The sequence below is a fragment of the Epinephelus fuscoguttatus genome, linkage group LG19, assembly GCF_011397635.1.
Source record: "Epinephelus fuscoguttatus linkage group LG19, E.fuscoguttatus.final_Chr_v1".
Classification (NCBI taxonomy): Eukaryota; Metazoa; Chordata; class Actinopteri; order Perciformes; family Serranidae; genus Epinephelus; species Epinephelus fuscoguttatus.
In genome coordinates, this window is record NC_064770.1 from 29,418,886 (window position 1) to 29,439,369 (window position 20,484).

General features: G+C 40.8%; 1 protein-coding gene across 1 annotated transcript; it reads left to right on the forward strand.

The window, feature by feature from the left end:
- Positions 1-4,408: 4,408 nt before the first annotated feature.
- Positions 4,409-17,070, forward strand: si:ch73-364h19.1 (uncharacterized). The gene is made up of 5 exons (XM_049560870.1): positions 4,409-4,989; positions 5,496-5,605; positions 8,708-8,800; positions 11,607-11,777; positions 14,421-17,070. Exons 1-5 carry the CDS (start codon positions 4,839-4,841, stop codon positions 14,586-14,588), a joined length of 693 nt encoding a protein of 230 aa, XP_049416827.1. The 5' UTR covers positions 4,409-4,838; the 3' UTR covers positions 14,589-17,070.
- The last annotated feature ends 3,414 nt before the right edge of the window (positions 17,071-20,484 follow it).

A 20,484-nucleotide genomic window follows, 5' to 3' on the forward strand; every position in this document is an offset into this window, starting at 1 on the left:
TGGTGTAATTGTCCTTAATTTTATGAAATAAAAGGTCTTGGCTACTTTCAAGTTTTTTTTATCAGGATGGGGCAAATGCATATGTTGAAAATATTGAGGGGGACTTGTCCTCTGTGTCCCCCTCAAAATCTATACCTGTGCTACAAGGGGTCCTGATAGGCAAAACAGTGTGGGCTGTATACAGTGCTGCAGGGATGACAGTTTTCTGTGGACTGATGAGGAGGTTCACTCTCTCTCTGGTGCCCTGTCAAAAAGCCTGTGGGATTTTTCCATTAGATTTTAGATTATTGCAGAAAATATCATTTATGATACTTACACATTTTGTTCAGCGAGAAAATCTTCACAAATTAACATCATTTTTATAACTTTTGAAGCATAAACATACATATTGTTACATACAGCACGGATATAAAGCAGTCTTATTTAGCCACTTCTTTGCAACCGCCTTTTTTAAGACACAGAAAAGCTTAAAAATCTACGAGTGGGTTACTGACTTATTATATGTTGCAGAACAAAATGTGAAAGTATCTTAAGCTTGTGTTAAACACAAACTTTACTTCAGGCGTCTAACAAAACCGACTGACCTCAAGACGAGGGAACCGTGGGTGGTAAAATGTTAACTCTTGTTCGAGTTTTAGGACTCATTCCTGGGGCACTCTCTACTTCTGATTTTGCTTTTTCTTGTGAAAAACAGGATACTTTTGTCTCTCTGTGCTTCAACTTCTACTTCAAATGTCACAAATTAGGAAAGAAACAGTTTGGTTGAACTGCAGACAGATCTTCAGACCTTAATCACTATAAATTACTACAGCCTGATTACCTATACAGTCACTTCCCTTTAGAAACACAAGCATCACACACAAACCACCTCCCATCCCCATTTGGACAAACAATGTAGGTGCCACCAGTGTTGTAGTTAGGACCAACGTAACCGAGACCACTTCATGTCTAAGACCAGAGTGTATCGAGACCAAGACAAGACTGACTGTGCGCTCCATTACCTATACTACCATACTATGTAGTATGCCAGAAAAAGATCTAGTATGTCAAATGCAGTATGTCAAAAATACCAGGATGTTCTGCTACATCCAATCAGATTTTGCATTATGCAAGCCAGCATGTTTTTCTGGCTGTTCTGACCCACAATTCTCTGCACAGCTAGAGATGGCATCAACTGTCAGAAGCTGCAATGATGGATGACAGCGCATTCAGCTAACTGATGACTGGTCGATTAGTAATATAAGAATATTCATTGTTTCATTGAATAAAATAATCATAAATATAACCAACAACAAAAGGGCATGAGTATTGAATAACAAAGACAGAGCCTATGTAATTTTACAATCGTGAATATAACATGTTAGAATTTACAGTGTATGCAGTTATTGCAAAATAACAGCTGTCCGTGTTGACCTCTGTCTCTAGCTACCTCAGTGAAACTGCGTTTTGTTTTATCTCCATAGTAACAGATATATGAGTAAGACGTTCAAAGTTCAGGGAGAAGTAGTATGTCCTGATTGTGTGCATACTGCATGCAACAGTACGTACTTTCTGAGGGCAGCTGCAGCACCTTCTAAAAGTAAAAAGAAAAGGTTTGTGACTCAGAACGCAAAAAGAATTTGAGGGTGTTGAGACCAATTCAAGACTAAGACCAATGCAGGGTGTAACCGAGTCACGACCAACTCCAGACCAGGGCTACTCCCACATTGCATGACACAATTACAATAAAATGTAGAACATGCAAACAAGGCACTCCTCAATTTTGTCTGAGAGATCCACATTCACATATAAACACTCACAGAAAACAACCTTTTTCATAAGTGCATTATGAGGAATGTCTGAAGGTACTGAAGAGGTGATTTCATATGTGGGGATTTCCTTTGTTTTCCAGACACAAATACAAGCAAACACTGAGGAGCTTAAATCAACTTCACCGTCTCTTTTCAACACTGCTTTTTTAGCTCCAGCATTTTAGTAATGTCCCTGCAGTTGTGGTCTTGAAGACTGAGTAACAATGTGGTTGAGTCCGAGACATGACCAAGACCTTAAATAGCTGTCTCGAGACCAAGACCGCTCTCGACTGGATGCTACTACAAACATTACACATGGGCTAAACACATTATCTTGTCTATATGATCTCATTTTCATCATTTTGGCACTTTGATATGTTATATCTTGGATTTACTGTGTTTTGTAAACCCCATAAATAAATCAGCCTATTAAAAAAAAAAAACTGTGAAGTTGTTTCTTACAAGTAAATCAAACCAATAGGAAGTGGTGCTTCTGAACTCTTTCATTCTCTGAGGACTTCAAAATATTTTCCCCTGTATTTGATGTTTCCCTCCACATGCAGCAGAACTTCAGAGGTTTTAATCATAAAATATTCCCTTGGAGTCCCTTACATCTTCTTTGGTACATATCTTCAGTTAAATGCAGCTTCATAGGTTTATAAAACACAGTATGTGACTATACCTAACCCTTAGCTGGAGTACAGCTTCTTATTAGGTTCACGTTATAGCTGACTTCCTTCTCCCAGCAGCCTTTGGTCCGTAATATAAAGTATTGATCCAAGCCATGAAGCGTGGGTCAGAGCGAACTATGTGCAGAACACACTTAAGAGATCCACTCCACCCTGTTTAATGCTCTCTGCATGCAGAACACAGGTTGTATATGAGGTTATCATATTCCTCTCCTTAATAACTCCAGCCTGGTCACAACCAGTAGACACATGGAGACATATTTTTTTATTCACATATTGGTCTATAAGCCAGTTGACATTGTGCGAGAGGCAGGGTACACTCTGGACAGGTCACCAGACTATCACAGGGCTGACACATAGAGACAGACAACCATTCACACTCACATTCACACCTACGGGCAATTTAGAGTCACCAGTTAACCTGCATGTCTTTGGACTGTGGGAGGAAGCCGGAGTACCCAGAGAAAACCCACGCTGACACAGGCAGAGCATACAAACTCTGCACAGAAGGGCTCAGCCATCCGTGGTTCGAACCAGCAGGCCATTTGATGCGCTGTGATTTGCTGTGATTTGTGACACACCTTTTCAAATAGTATACTTTTTAATTTTTGGGCTTGGAAGGTATCAAGTATTGTCAAGTCCAAAGGCTCAAGTCCAAGTGAAGTTACGTGTCATTAAAGGTAAAGTCTATGTTGAGTTGCAGGTCTTTTTTGATTTGTCAGGTCGAGTCTTAAGTCATCAAATTTGTGACTCGAGTCAGACTCAAGTCCAAGTCATGTGACTAAAATCCAGGTGTCTGATCAGTGTGTCATTACATGAATTTGTCAGGTTCTTAAATACCACAAAACTTCAATTAATAGCCCGGCTATTATTTGCTTACATCACTGAAATCAACAGGCCTATATTTGAGACAGGCCTTTAATTCCTTTCACACAAAACTGTTGCTCAGCAAAGATCAGAAAAAAACAGTCAACTTTGTTTACTTAAATCAGTATGAATATTACTTGTGTAAAGATTATAGATAATAAATCAATTATGAATCATTCATTTTATGGGAGTTTCGGGACTTGAGGATTACGACATCTGACATACCGACACAACACCACTTTACCCTGTTAAAACAATACTCACAACTTGGATTCATTTTCATGAAAAATCCTTTTGATTATTTTGATAGGTGGACACTTACGGACTAATTTACAAGGTAATTGAGGAATGGACACGTAATTTGAGGTAGCCAACAACCCACTTTTATACATCCGAAAAACTTCTTTAAAAAAAAAAAAATGAGCTGTTGGCCACCGGACCTAGGGTCTAATTGAGACAGGCCTTTATTTGTCTAAATGTGAAGCCACAGCGAGCTAATAAAAGGGACTGGGTGCTGATTTGGGATGAGGTTTTTAATTGAAGTTTTACTGTACTACTTTCTACTACAGTTAAGATTTGATCTTACATGGAAGATCAAAGTCATGGCCACTTCTGATAAAAAATAAAACAATTTCATGCCTTGTCCTTGAATTTTAGAGCAGATTAGCAATGCTTGACATTCAACCCAAAGAATGGCAAACATGCAATAATTTTAAATGTGTCCACTGGTAATCTAAGATAAGATAAGATAACTTTATTTACCATTTGTACACCAGGGTACATACATAGGAATTCTTGTGCAACAAACACATAGAGTCAAATCAGAAATATACAGGTGATAAATAGTAAAAGATAAAGTGCACAAACAAGGTATAAAAAGTGTCATAAATACAAGAATATAGGCTCCACCTGCAGGGCATTAAGAAGGTTTTTCACATTATGGGTGTTGCACTTTAAATTGAAAGAGAAGTTTTCACTAGGCTATAGTTCCCATCCATGAATGTTAATGCCACATTTAGGCTCTTTGTATAGAAATCATCTCAGGACGGGACCCCCACGGTCTCCAGGGTAACGGGACTCCAGCTCAGGCATCCACTGTGTTAATCTAATGGTCTGGATGCCATTGCATTAAGTAGACGGCGGAGGAGGCAGCAGCAGCAGTTGTCTCCTCTCTGGACATAATTTGGACTGTTTACAATCTGTGCGTAAGGCTGCTAAATCTAATCTACTGGCCCTAGAGTGGCTGCTGCTCCACACTAGTAGCCATCCATTAGCCAGACTGCTGCCCAGCGCAGAGCCAGAGCGACGTCACGCGGCTGGGAGAGGGCGTTAGTGCGCCTTGACGAGCTCCACACACACACGCTGAGCCATGTTTACCGAGTGGGGAGAGTTTGATCTGACTTGCAGAGCGCGCATGTGGACTGTCACCCTGTCCGGGACCGAGCAGACAATGAAGAGGAGCGACAGTTTCTCTCTGTGATATATCTCTAAGATGAGAGCCTTTGTGTTGAACCTGATGAGTTCAGGAGGATTTCGAAAGGGAACGATCACAGTTTACACAGAAGAAATGTCCACAACTGCAAGTCCAACCATCCCTTCCTCACAGCTGACATCGGATCAACTCACAGTGGTGGCTGCATCCTGTAAGTAAAACCTTTAAACTGTCTAATATACTAAAAAAAAGAAAGAAAGATTTTGTTTGAAAAACATCTGTGTGGATACTGTTTTCCACGTGTCTGCTTCCTGGGTATTTGCATTTAATCTCTCCACATTGCAGCACTGTGATAACGCTTGTACAAGATAATTTCTTTTTATAGATTGCGGCTAATTTTCACATATTGCAATCAAAGCTTTAATGACAGTTAATGACAGAATTAGTCTATTATTTTCCAGCTGTCATTGTTTTTGATAGACAGGTGCAGCAACAGAGGGAGAAATTGCACCTTTAAGTGGAGACAGACTGTCAATCAAAACTGTTCAAAGCCAACCAAGTTGCTAAACTTAACCACAGTCACAGATCTGAACTGTTAAAAGGACAAAACTCTTCTTTTTTTAAGTTGTTTTGCAGCCAGAATTAAAAAAAAAACACATGGCCTGTCTGTATAAGAGTGATTAACAAACATTTCCTTTTCTTCTGCTTCTCAAACAGTTTCTTCCCTGGTGTTCTTTGTGGTTATTGTGGTGCTGCTGTCCATTATTTACCGCAAGGATCTCCAGTGCTGCAAACTCCGCTCCTATCAGGGGCCACATGCAGATATGGTAAGAGGGAAAAAAAACAAAAGTGAGAGAGTGCCTTGTGTGCTTAGTTTTCTTCTTTAAAGTGACTTCAGTTTTGATCCTGATCCAGCACAGTCGTTGAGAGAGGGGACCCGGGCTCAAAGGCACCATGTGCACTCAGTGTCATGCCATTAAGAAGTGTCAGAATCAATTTGCATGGCTGTGGGAAAGGGACTACAATAAACTTGATATGATCATTGTCAGGCGATGGATTTGCCTCAGCTGAATTAGCTGCCCTCCAGAAATATCTGCCACAGTAACTCTAATGGAATTGGACAGAATTAGCACTTACCACGCATATTGATGCTACTTCAGCACCAGTCGTAATTAAATCACTGCAAATCAGATTTTGTTGCTAACATCAGCATACCAGGTGAAGCAAAACAACCTAATCTTAAAGGGTTTTAAGGGAGTGTGTGGCATTTTATATCATTTATTTTTTTCCACAAATCTTTTTATCAACTTGAGATAACTGGCTGAATGTGTGTGAAGCTGTAGGCGATACGGTATGAGGTGAAAAGGAAATGTAAACACTCCACCAGAGGTAACTTTTCATTGGTTGCCCATTCTCTCTCCTTCCTCTTCCTGACTTCTTTCTCACCTCTGTGAGTCCCAGGGGTGAAGTTGGAGTGTTATCTTCGGATTGCAGAGACGTAACCCGTCCTACCTCCCCCCTTTAACAGACAGGAAGCTCTGTTCAGCTGTGGTTTTAATGGAGAAGTCCTGCTGTCCCATTTAAGGAACTAACAGTGTGTTTCACTGGTACAAAGTGGCCACGCTGGCCTCTAGTTACAGCTGTATCCGCACACAGTGTGGCTGATAAGACAACATTAACTTACCGTCAGGGTCAGTACAGTAAACTGCACATGACAAATTGTAAACACTGAATACAGAGTGCCAGAGTCTCGATTGATGGATACTGAATGGGCCTACTGGGCACAGGCCCAGGGGCCCAAGGTGTCTGGGGGTTTCCTGACCTTCACCTACAAAATATCAGATAAATTAACACATACTGAAAAGAAGAAGAGACTCAAAATGACCACAAGGAGACACAAATAATCAGAATGAAATGCAAAGGAACTGCATAGAGACACAAAACAACTACAAGGAGACACAAAAGGACTACAGAGATCCAAATGAATACCAAAAAAACCCACAAAACAAACACAAGGAGACACAAAATGACTAAAAGGAGTTACAAAATTACCTCATAGAAACCCCAAACGACTACAAAAAGACACAAAACAGTTGCAAGGAGACACAAAACAACAACAAGGAGACACAAAATGACTACAAAAGACACAACATTACATCAAAGAGACACAAAACAATCACATGGAGACACAGAAGGACTACAAAGCAACACAAAACGACCAAAAAAGTCACAAAATTACTTCAAATAGACCCAAACAATTGCAAAAAAACACAAAACAGCCACAAGGAGACACACAATTACATCAAGGAGACACAAAACAGCCACAAGGAGAACAAAATTATTACAAAAACACACAAAACAACTACGAAGAGACACAAAATGACTACAAAGCTACACAAAACAACCAAAAATGTCACCAAATTACTTCAAAGAGACCCAAACGACTACAAAACAGACACAAAATAAGTGCAAAGCAACACAAATCCACCAAAAAAGGCCACCACAGAGTCTGTGTGTCTTGCTTCTGTGTAGGAGAAGTGATGGGGCCCTTTGCATAACTATGCCCCGGGGCCCATTGTGCCATAATCCGCCCATGGTTTGAGGACATTTAATAGTCATCAGATAATTTTCCTGAAACCTGATTCTTACATATAACTGACGCGTTCGACTGAAAAAGAATGAAAAGGCTTTTTTGTTTTTATTGTAAGGACAGAAAAAAAAAGTATCCGTTAGTCATTCCACAGGGAATACACACACACACGCACACACAAACACTCTTTCATTGTGTTCCTATGGGACATTTCATGTCTCCAACTTCATCGTCACATACCTTTCCCTGCTTCAGTTTGCACCATGAATGGTGTGCACACCCCACAGTGGGTGTTGGGGACACAAGGGAGACAATGGATCTCCTTTAGGTTTGCAGTGGTGAAAAAGGCACACTGCTGCTGGGGTCCTCCCCCGACTTCAACACTGATTTTACACGGTTGTGCTTTTTCACACTGGCTGAATCAATGGCAGGAGACAAAAGGACAAGTCTCCTTTTTTCTCTTTCTTGAGGACCTTTTTTTTTTTGCTTCTTAAAAGTACAAACCAACGAGGGAATGTGACCTTTGACATCACCTTTTTAGTGTCGTCTCTCTCTATGAAATGATGTGAGGGTTATGGCAAAGGTCGGTAGAGTGCGTCACTCTGAGTGTGGGTGATGTCATTGTTTAACTGGCCTGGGAAAATGATATATCAGATATTTTTATACCACTTTCTACACACTGATCTCCCACTTTTGTTGCCTCTTAGTCAGAAGACGTCTCCCCAGTAAAAGCAGTAGAAGTTGTTCTAACATCTCTTACCCTCATGCTGGATTCAAATCCCAGTCAGGCAACAAATTGACTTTTGTTGTAATGCTGCCCCAAATGACATACGAGGCCATAATGTGTACTGGAGTGTGCTCGTTAAGAGGTACCTGCTGCAGTTACAAGGGGAAAAGAGGGACCACACGGTGTGGTTTGTTGCCTAGGGACCCTTGTGACACAGTAGGATGTCACATTGTTCTCCACACAAAGGAGACTCATTTAGACTCAAGGCAATTACCTAGTTTTCCCGGCAGTCTTTTTTCAGGATTCTTGCACCTCATACAGTGACACACTGACAGGTCTTGTTTTAGAGTGGGTGGGATGGGGGAGGAGGCACGAAAATTGGAGGGTGGTCCTCTTATTGATTAGATAATTTATGGAATTGCTGAACCAGCCTGTGTCTACAGTGATTAAACAAGGCATGAACATTGGTCGATTGGGCTGAAATGAGTGGATTTCTTACCAACTGCAGCAGGATCCATAGTTAAAATATAAACCGAGGAATGCTTGTAATCAATAACTGAGGCTCTGCTCTCTGAGACACACTTGTTGAGGTTGTTACTGCTTTTTTTACAGGACGCTCCTCCCCAGTACTACAGCAGCAGACAGACACTGGTGGGATCTCCTTGTCTAGAGCAGACTCAGATCATGGATGACAGCAACACTCAGGTGAGAGTGCATCAGCATCATCTGCTATCAGCTTCTCAAAGTGTCAGTCTTCACATCTGTGTGTACTGTTGCAGCAGCTACACACACACACACACACACACACACACACACACACACACACACACACACACACTCTGTTAAGGCTGGGCAATATGTCGATATTATACTGATACTGTGATATAAGATTAGATATCGTCTTAGATTTTGGATACCATAATATCCTAAGTGTTGTCCTTTCCTGGTTTTAAAGGTTGCGTTACGCCCCAATCACACAGAAATTGTTTTGCAGGTAGCAAAAAATGCCTGCTGTGTCCTTTTTTATTGTTGCCAGGCAACAACCCCATCACCTTTTTACACTAACCTTCCCTTGTAATCAATGTACCCTTTTTTTCACACTAATTAGTAGCTAGTTACAAAAATGGACAGGCAGAGGGTAATTGCTGTCAGTCTGGCTGAGACCGAGAGGCTGTCAGCAAATAGTTTGTTAGTCACAGGGAGAGACGGAGATCTGTGTGGGTACATGAGACCCTAAAAAACAGGGAGGATCATGGGGAGTACCACCAGTTGGTCCAGGAGTTTCACCTTGATGATGGCTGTTTCCAGGCATATTTTAGGATATGGGGCAGTTTGACAATCTATCCTCGGGCCATATAGCTCTGGGTATCCAGCAACCGCTACCACCAGTTTCTCCTCCATTGTTTATCAACTGTAAACTTGTTGTTGTGACCACCACAGAAGGCCCGCCTCTCAAATTAACTCATTGGACAATGGGGAAGAAAGATGACACGGGGCACTTTTCCACTCTGAGTTGAAGTTTTGTCAACTGTTCAGAGTGCTCCAGCAAAAACACCAGGCCCCTAGAGAGCAGAAACATGAGGCGCATTTCAATGCAAAAATCATGCATAAAAAGCCCCATTCTCTTTAAAACAATTACAAAAAGCTGCCTCCAGCTGCTAAAAATGCTTTCTGTGTGATCGACAAAATTTTTAAAAAAAAGCTTTGCAACTTGACTTGGACTTAAATACTTGATACCTTCCTCCAAGTCCGCAGATTAAAAAAATTTTTGTTAAAAAAGTGTGCCAAGAATCAATTCATTTCCTGAACATTATTCATTCCCAGCAAGTTGACTCTTAATTCCCTGGATGATCCACTTTGTATGAACCAATCAGACAGCAGCATCAAGTTGCAGGAGAGAACCATGAAGAACTAACGTAATGTTATCAAGAGCTAGCTGGAAAAAGTAATCCCAAAGATAATATTGTTCCTGTACGAAAACTAGTGGTCAGTAGTCAACAAAAAACAGGTCAAAAAATTGCAGATGCAGACGCAACAACTGCCGACTTTGTCCAACATTTAAAACAAACAACAGTAATTCGCAGGTAACAATAACATAGTTAGCAAGCTAATGCTTAGCTAACATTAGCTTAACAGCTAAGTACTTTTTTTTTAACAAAGTTGCTTTAACAAATAAATGAACATTTTAAAAGCCATTCAGGATTTTTGTAAATTGGTATTACATTTGTTAAAGTCAGTATTGTCACCTCACAGCAAGAGGTTTCCTGGTTTTAGCCCCAGGGTGGGGTAGCCCCTCTCTGTGGAGTTTGTATGTTCTCCCCGTGTCAGCGTGGGTTTTCTCTGGGTACTCCAGCTTCCTCCCACAGTCCAAAGACATGCAGGTTAATTGGTGACTCTAAATTGCCCGTAGGTGTGAATGGTTGTCTGTCTCTATGTGTCAGCCCTGTCTGGAGACCTGTCCAGGGTGTACCCTGCCTCTCACACAATGTCAGCTGGGATAGGCTCCAGCCCCCCATGATCCCTAACAAGATAAACAGTTACGGAAAATGAAAGAATTTGTTGAAGGGAGCATAATTACCAATGTTACCAACTTGGCAACTTTCTCACTAGATATAGTGACTTTTCAGACCCCCTTAGTTGCTTTATTTCTTTAAAAAAAAAAAGCAACTTGCAACAAATTAAGCAACTTCTTAAGACCATGAGAGAAAAGAGAAAAGATATATTATATTGTAATTCCTTCCTATGCACACTGCTCAGAGCAAACACGGTCTACGGCTCTTCACGCAGACTCTCTCTCCTTCTCTGCACTTGCATCATGCAGTAGGTGTGGGACAGGCAGGAAGAAGGAGACGTGGGATTTCAGTTGTAGTGAGTTTCTGTGGTTACACTGATGCTCCCACTCTCTGGATCTGAAGCAGGACAAAGTAGTGCACTATAGTATAAGGGCCATTAGCTTGCATGCCACTGAAATGTTTTGTTTAAGGTTTTCCATTGACTCTAGAGTTGGCAACACTGATAAGGACTTGTTAAGGAACTGAAACTCAAAGTGTAGGGTGTAGGACTTGGGACTTGATTTTCGACTTGTTAGTCTTGACTTGAGACTTGAGGGGAAGAGACTAACTTGAGACTTTTGTCTTGGTCCCACCTTGGCCTTTATCCACTTCGTCATTATCTCTATGTTACTGATGGTTATTTATCAAAACTCTCATTGTGTAAATATTTTGTGAAAGCACCAATAGTCAACCTAAAAATATCGTTGCAATATCAGTATCAAGGTATTTGGTAAGAAATATTGTGATATTTGATTCTCTTCATATCGCCCAGCCCTAATCTCTGTTCCCTCTCACAACACATGCTGTACACACACATATCACCACTGAAGTGAACATTTCAATGGCTGTAGACTTAAAGTGGGTTCCAATGATCCACATAAATCCTCGACACATGAAGGCGTCTGCTTCCTGTCCCTCATAAGTGTCCCTCTGTGTTTGACCTCTGTGTGTCCCAGCAGGCAGGTCAGCTGTTCTTCGTCGGCCTGCCCTCCAGCTACAGCCTGCCCACGCTGGAGACCCCCCTGCCGAGGCTCCCCTCCTACGAGAGCGTCCGAAAGAAGGACCGCCAGAGGCAGATCCACATGATGATCGCAGACCGCTTCGGCCTCAATGGACCCATTGTGACTGAGGTCGGCTAAATTAGGGATCAGGACTGTGTCACATCACTTGATACAGTCACAAACGCTTTGACAATGGAGTATTTCAGGTGCCGTTGTTAATCCATGGGAACAGAGAGGATATTTGACTCCTATTACAGTCTCAGAGAATGCCAAAGCTCATATAAACTCGGCTTATTATAAAGGCCCCTCATCTGTAGTTTCACAATGAATGGAGATAATAAGAAGCTGGCTCTTTCTATTATGACCTCGCCGTCATACAATATCGTAACAAGAGCTCGTTCAAAGATGAGATTGCATTCAGAGTGCGGTAAACAGGATGCACTATCAGCTCATCTAATGCTCGCTGCTGAATTGTGCTGGCGGCCGCGTTTCAAGGTTTTACCGTGTTGAACTTTCGCTGAGCTTTTGACTCGCACAACGCTTGAGCAAACAAGGTAATGAGAAAAAGGCACATCAAACATAATTAAAGCCTGCATCCTGAGTGCAAACATGGCCCGGGAATGCAGCTTTGTGCTCCTGTCTTCTACTGTTTTTTTTTCTTCTTCTTTGACCTCCCCTTTTTTCCTTAATTAAATAGTCCTTAGGATGGCTGCCCATCTCCCACACACACACACACACACAAAGAGAGCACATTCATGCACGGTAATTTCCAGTCAACCCATCACCAGTCAGTAAAAAACCTCCTTCCCCCCTTTTTAGACTGCGCTGGGAGTTCAACTGATGGCCCCTTAATTTAAACCTGTCTGTCCTGCAGCCAGAGGCAGGGTAGCAATAAAACTTTGCGGCCTGGTGTGTGTGTGGTGTCTGTATCACACAGAGGGCAGGGTTGTAGGGTTGCTCTTGTCGCCCAAGGGTCCCCAAGCAATTAAAAGATAAGAAGACCCAGTTGGGGGAGTGTGAATCTGCCAGATGTGATCAGAAAGATAATCCACTGGAGAAAAATATGTTCCAGGCGGACGATATTAATTGGTAATGTAAATACAAACATGTTCCACTTATTTTTTAGGGATAGATATCAGACCTCAGGATGTTTTCCGAGCATCACTTTCATCCTGGGAAATAACATTTTCTGTCTGTGCTGAAGAATTTTGTGGTTATCACTTTAAGTGATTATACTCTTGTGTAGACTAGACAAGTAGCAAGGACAGTGTCCTCCAGTGAGAGAGGAGAAGCTCCATTAACGTTAGTATAAGAAGTCTTTATAAGGACCCAATATGAGAAGTTTCCTCAAGGGTTATGAAGTGAGCAGCAAGTTCATCTATTGTGTCTTATTTGGTTGTACCCCATTACCAATGAAACTTCTTATTTCAGGTCTTTGCTTAAACTTGCATTACCTTTTTTACCACTTAGGACAGTGCAACAAGATGTAAACACAATACCACCAATATTACCTTATAAAATTATCAGCAAAATGTTGCCTGGAGACACCTCCAGCAAGTGTGCAGATGTTTAGAGTTGTGTTTCCTTTAACCAGATGAATGTAAAGGCCCAGGCACGCCAAACCGACTTCAAAGAACCAGCAAAGGCCTCCTGCTGCGCCTCATGTTGCCTGTGTCACGGCCAAAAAGTTGCACATGAATACATTGCTAAACTTCAACCAACAGCCAACCAGCCTGTACGTTATGTGCTTGCTTGAGAAGAAATGACTCTCCACACAAGCAGAAGGTGGTAGTCTGTAATCCTCATTCAAAAAGTGAAAACAGGAAGACTGTCTTGATGCTAATTACCCAGTTAGCACATTAACAACACAATCCAGTCATGCACCAGTGAACAATAACACAAACCATTATGAAACGTTTCTGCAAAAGAGTTCAAGAGCTAAAGAAAAAATAATCTTGCCTCATGTCACAAGTTTGTTTTGGTCTAACTCCCTCTGGACTTTATCGCTTTGTTTACTTTCCTCACTTCTGTTTCTTCTCTTCTGTGATGAGCTGAACTGCCGATCAGATTCACCAAAGGGCTCTGCAGTCACCAAAGCCGATTCAACATGCAGAATCAGCAGGAAAAAAAGCTGACTTGCGGCGATGAGGGCCAATGTGTGGGACATTCTGACCCCTTTCGATGTGAAAGAGCAGCGGCTCTACTTCGAGCTCCCTCCGTATGTCCAAGCTCTTTACCCTACCTCTAAGGCTGAGCCCAGCCACCCCACAGAGGAAACTCATCTCGGCCACTTGTATCCGTGATCTCGTTCTTTCAGTCACTACCCAGAGCTTGTGACCATAGGTGAGGGTTGGGATGCTGATGGACCAGTAAATCGAAAGCTTCGCCTTCCAGCTCAGCTCCCTCTTCACCTCAACGGTCCAGCACAGTGCTAGCATCACTGCAGATGCCGCACCAAACAGCCAATCCATCTAACACTCCATTTCTACCCTCACTCGTGAGCAAAACCCTGAGATACTGAACTCCCTCACTTGAGGCAGTAACTGTCACCCAACCTGGAGGCAAACCATGGCCTCAGATTTGGGGGTGCTGACTCATCCCAACTGCTATACACTCATCAACATCATAACAGTGTAAAAAAAAACCCTGAACATTATAGGCATCATAGACATAAACATTATGGCAGAACAACTAAATGCATAACCATTTACAGGTGTATCTAATAAAGTGGTGTATTTTTTTTAAAAAAACACCTGTCTTGTTTCTCTGCAGCCTCCTCCAACATACGAAGAGAGTATTCGCCAGTCTATGGAGCTGCCGTACAACATCCTCCCATCCAGTCCGGATGTCTGCCCTCCTCAGAGCATTTACACCAACACAGGACCCGACACACCTCATCCAGTCAGCTCTGACACCAACAGCGCTATTCTACCTGTGTGATTACCAAGCAAGCTTCTCAAGCTGGTACATGAATGTGACAGACGTGTGATTGCTTTATATAAAGATGAAAAACATCCCGAAACATGTTGAAGACTGGAACCTTCACACAAGCTGATTCAGATACCTCAAGACTGTGTTTATGTTGAGAGACGGCTGATGAAGGAGCAACCAAAGAGGAGCTTCAGGAAAGGACTTCTTTGGCTTGGCACGTTTGAATGTTAAAACACTTTGTTACTGTACATGCTAATGAATTTAGAGAATCACTGGATATTTACATTTACTGAGGTGGCTGGTACATCTTGAAAAATAAATTTGAGGACTACAGGACTTAAACCAAAAAAGGGAACCACTATTTACTTTGTTGATTATACTCTGTTAGTTCAGTGGTTCCCAACTTGGTCACTGGTCCATTCTGAATGGACTGCAAGTGACTCACGAATGTGTCAAGTTTGTAAAAAACACACTTATTTTTAAATACAGTAAATTTGTGGCACAGAGCTTTTATTTTGAAGTGCCATTTCCTGCTGTCAATTCAGTGACTAATGGACAGTAACTTTACAGAGACAGCAAACTAGCTGGACAACATGGCCAAATGCAAGTATGATGCTTAATATATTAAACTGTGTGGACCTTGAACTAATGACTAAGGAGAAATCTGGACCTGGTGGCTGGACCAGTTGGGAACCACTGTGTTAGTGAACATTTGTCCTTTATTGAGACCTCATTGCCTGGTTTGTAAAGTTATCCGAAATCTGTTTGTTTCTGTACCCTGCCGAGGCCGAGCCATACCGCCATACAGCATGTGGTTCAGCCTGGGAGAGGGAAAATATTAAAAGGTGCTAATGAGAGTGCCTTCCATGAAGTTATAATGAGATATTACAACAAATGCATGTTTGCTTTTTACCCCTTTTTACCCCTGCTTATTTTTTATGTTGACAGGACAGCTTACCCCAAAATCAAAAATACATATTGTTCCTCTCATCTGTAGTGCTGTTCATCAGTCTAGATTGTTTTGGTGAGTTGCTGAGTGTTGGAGATATCAGCCATAGAGATGTCTGCCTTCTCTCCAGTATAATGAAACCAGATGGCACCCGGCTTGCGGTGCGCAAAACACTAAAACAATACATTTGAAAAACTCAACAGCAATGTCTCTTTCCAGAAATCATGACCATGTTACTCAAGATAATCCACAGACCTTGTTGTGAGCAGTTTCACATAGGAGCTATTTTCTTTCTACCAAACTACACCACCGTATCATAGCACAGAAGGATGTGTGCATCTACTCATGGACAAGAGGCAAGATTTCAACATAAATGGCGTCCTCCTCAGCTGAGCTGTAATGTTAACTAGCTCAGTTAGCTCCAGTTTCCTCAACCCTGTTCCCTAGACAAGATACTTTCATGGTCTTCATTGTTAAGTGGAGATAATTCCTTGTCTTATAAAGATACTCATAACTGCACAGTGACAACTATGTATAAGGATATTTTTGATACAACCAGTTTTTCTTAGTAAACACTGGTTATTGTTTCTGTTGCCTTTCGCTGAAGTCTTTTTGTTTGATAGCACAAATGATGTAAGCAACGCTATCAACGCACTGCACAGCAACTGAACAAGTCTACAGTCTTTGGATAAAAGACCTTTAGAGACCACCAATACTACCGTCACCACTAAGATCACATTCACATGTTCTGATTTACACCCTAATTCAACTTTTTTTCTGGTTTGTTTGATCTATTTACAATTATGTGTCCTCACCAGGAAGTGTAGTCCTGAAACAAATCACTTCCATAACTTTAAGAAAATAAAAAGCCAGCTCAGTGGTGCTAGTTCAGCTAGCAGTAGATGCACGCTTCCTTCTGCACGGTGATACAGGTGGCGGGTGTAATTCGGTAGAAAGAAAGTAGTTCCTACATGAAACTGCTCACAACAAGGTCTGTTTAGGTCATAATTTCTGGGAAGAAACAAGCTTTTCAGAGATATTTTAGCGCTTTGAGCACCACAAGCCGAGTACTATCAAGTTCCATTGTATTTAAAAGATTCGACTGATATCTCCAGCACTCTGCAACTCACACCAAATTGAACTACAGTCATAAATAGCGCTACAGGCAAGAGGAAGAATATGTATTTTTTATTTTGGGGTGAACTGTCCCTTTAAGACAGATCAGACTCTCTATGATTTCTCTCTCTCATATAGCCAGGACAGAAACATTGATTTCTTTGTTCTGATCTTAAAAAAAGGCTTGGAGGTGTAGAGTGAAGCGGAGTGAATGTGAAATGAAAACAGCGGAGAAATACCAAGTTCCTCGTTGAGACCTGCTTTGTGTTTTTTCTTTATCACACAGAGTTATTCTCTGAAATCTGCCATGAACACATGCCAAATGTTTGCCCTGCACATTGTCATGTTCTGTATTTATTGAAAAGAAAAATGATTGACTCCATTGTTTCTGCAAACAAGAGTAATAAATACTTTTATTGTTTTGTTGATTGACTATTCTAATTATACAGCAGTGGCACATGAATACATATGAATATTTAACAGATATGAGAAGATCACTGCGTGGCTGGCTTTTGATAGTGCTGTTACATTTCCAGGACTATGTGTGAGCTTGTGTGTAAAAGACAGAAAAGAAACTAAAGGCAAATTCAAAAGGAGACTTTTTACCAACTAATTCCTCCTCAGCTTTTTTCTATGTTCTTTTACTTGTTAAAATTAATTTGCAGAGAAACGTCTGACCCTTGTTTCACCCCGATTTTAATTGAAGCTCCTTGAATGTCTCGCCATTTTTTTGCAGCTCTTATGATCTTTTTCTGTCCACGCCTCAGCTAGTACTGTTGAGATTCAAAAATAAACTGCGGCAGTGTAATAATGAGACTGCACGTTATCAGGAATTTGGCTCAGTAGTAGAAATGATTAGAGAGAAAATGGATAAACAGGATTCCTAAAATGTATCGTCACATATGCTCTCAATATCTAATGAGCCACAATCACATTTACTTTGCTGTTTATACTCATTTCACAGTGAGGTGTTGGGAACAGTTAACACTATTAAAAATAAGAACATGTTTTTAGTCTTCAGCTTCTTTTGAGCAGCAAGATTTTTTGTTAACATCTTTTTTTAACAGTGGATCATATGACCATGTTTAATGTGGGTAATTTCAGTTGAACGCCCAGTCGATGTCCACAGGCTGTGGAGCCTGCAGGCAGGATAGTGTCAGCAGTCATTCACTTTGACTAACAAGACAAAGATATCACTGTTGGTGAAGCTCTAAAATTACCCAAATGAAACATGAGTCTCATATTAGTCCACAAACTGTGTTGTCCTTTGTCAAATTACAAAATGTGTTTGCACTAGTGGTGTCATAATATACCAGTGTTAGTGTTAAAGGGATAGTATAGATTTTTTGAAATGGGGTTGTGTGGAGTGGCTATTTATCCATGGACAGTGTATAACATACAGTAGATGACAGTCGGCACACCCCCACTTTGGAGAAGCAGGCTGGAGTCTGACATGGAAGCTAATGTACTGCTGTGGAGGGTTCAGCAACAATGTGTAGTGTAGCCACCTAAAAAAACAACATACGTTTGATTGTGTGGTGAATTTAGAATAGCATTATTATTTTATTTTATTTCATTTCATTTCATTCTATTCTATTTTATTTCATTTCATTTTATTTTATTTAAATTATTTTTACTATTCTATAGATATTGCAGCAATGTCATTTTTTAGGAACTCTTTTGGTCACAATAATTGTGTAGTAAAAATCTGATATTGTGCCTTACCTATTTTCCACCTATTAGAAGAAGACAAATGTTTTTATCTTTTGTTAAAAATCTGAATATCTTTGGCTGAGTCAATCATATTCAGTCACATAAACAATAATTATATGAGCCTAACCTTTGAATTATAAATTATAAATTATAAATTATAAATTATAAATGTTCCCTGTGTCAACATTTCACTTATCAAATCTATCAGATTTGATCTATCAGAGGGGGGCAGCAATCTAAATTAACATCATTGTGAACCTGTATCAGGTTTAAAATTAAGATACCATCATCACTTCAAGTTTTGCTGCATTATTGGAAGCATTCTGATACAAGACAGACATGTAAATAAGGTAGAAATACAACACTGTAAAAGTTTTCCATCACATGCAAAAGTCCTGCATTGAAAATATCACTCAGAAGTTACGACTAATTACAACAATTGGTGTCACTTGTACACTAAACTCAAGATATAGATTAATTCAGTTCAACTTTTTTCATTAGACTTACCTCACCTCATCCAAGCTTCACGGGTTTAACCCCAATTTCTCACCCCTTTGCTTCAGACGTGGTCCACCTGAGGGCACTTTCCTTCATTCCACCTGGCAGTGTAGTAAATTATGAGGCTTTTGGCAGGGGATCTGTGATGCCTCACCCTCATCTGGAAACACTTTCCCAGTGGATCCAGAGGTATGCCTCTTGGGCAACCTCTTAAATTCTAATATCAGACATAACTATTCCATCATACAGAAATCCTTTTGGCTGTTGCCAAAGAATGTATTGCAATGAGGTGGAAGTCAGATCTGCCATCACCTGTTGGATTGTGGCTCCTAGAAGTGAACAGCTGCATAGAGAAAATAACTTGATATTCTATTTCTAACAACTCCATCTCTCAAAGGCACAATATCTGTTATGTATTTGACTCAACTCTCATCTTTACAGTCAACATCTCTTGATGTATTGAGAGGCGTGGAAGGTGGATCTGAATTTACAATATACAGATGCTGAGTGGTCAGATATATTCTCGAGAATACACACCTCAGGCACGGCCTGATTCAATTCAAGGTGGGACACAGACTTCATCTCTCTAAAGTCAAAATCTCAAAAATGTACCCCATGGGGAAGACTCTTGCGTTGTGATAGATGTAAAAGTTCCCCTGCAACACTAGCTCATACATTCTGTTCCTGCCCAGGTCTCTCTTAGTTTACTGGTTCTCCATTCTGAAGCCCTTTCCAAAATACTCCAAATCCTCTCACGGCATTTCTTGGTATTCAGTGTGAAAACAGTCACCTTCCTAGGGAACAATAAAATTGTATTGCTTATGTCAGCCTTTGAGCCAGAAGACGTATATTATCTAAATGGAAGCAGGCGACCATGGGGTCAGAGATACGTTGCAATTTTTGGAGCTTGAAAAGATATGGTTTGCTTTACAAGGACTTGAGGACAGTTTTAATAGTGAATGGCAACCTTTTATTACATATCTGCTTGATCAGCTGTGAGGCTGTTGTACTGTTGGTTCTCAACATCTGCTGCAGAGCCTTAAATCGCAGGCATGCGTGTGTGCACATATACACAAACTTTGTCCGTTATGTTGTTCCCTTTTTTATGGGGGCACATTATTATTTGAAGTTGGATTTTATGTATTTTATCTGACTGTTTGCTCCCAGGGGGTGTATACATGTTTTCTACAATGTGGACACAAATAAATAAAGTGGGAAAAACAAAACCCCATTTGATATGATGAATGTGTACACACACCTCCAACCTCATGAACAAACCTCCGCCCATTGGGTCTTGGGTTGTTGGAGTAGCAGGTGGTGGCCTCCATCAGTCAGCCCCCTCTCCAGGGTCTGGGGGCCACTGAAGAAGCGGAAACCTCTGCTATTTCATTTCATTTTTAATTTATCGAATTTAATTTAAGGAGAAGACAGAGGAGAGATGGAGGTGGAGTGGGGTTTGGGAGAGAGCGATTTTTAAAAAAAAATGTATTTCTTCGTTTTTATTTATTTATTTTTCTGTCTCCCTTTTCCTAATTTAAGTTTGCTTAATCTATTTGTACCCATGGCTCTTCCCACCATCAACATACACAATACCAATATGCCTGTGTTTGTCATTAGTGTTGATTATTA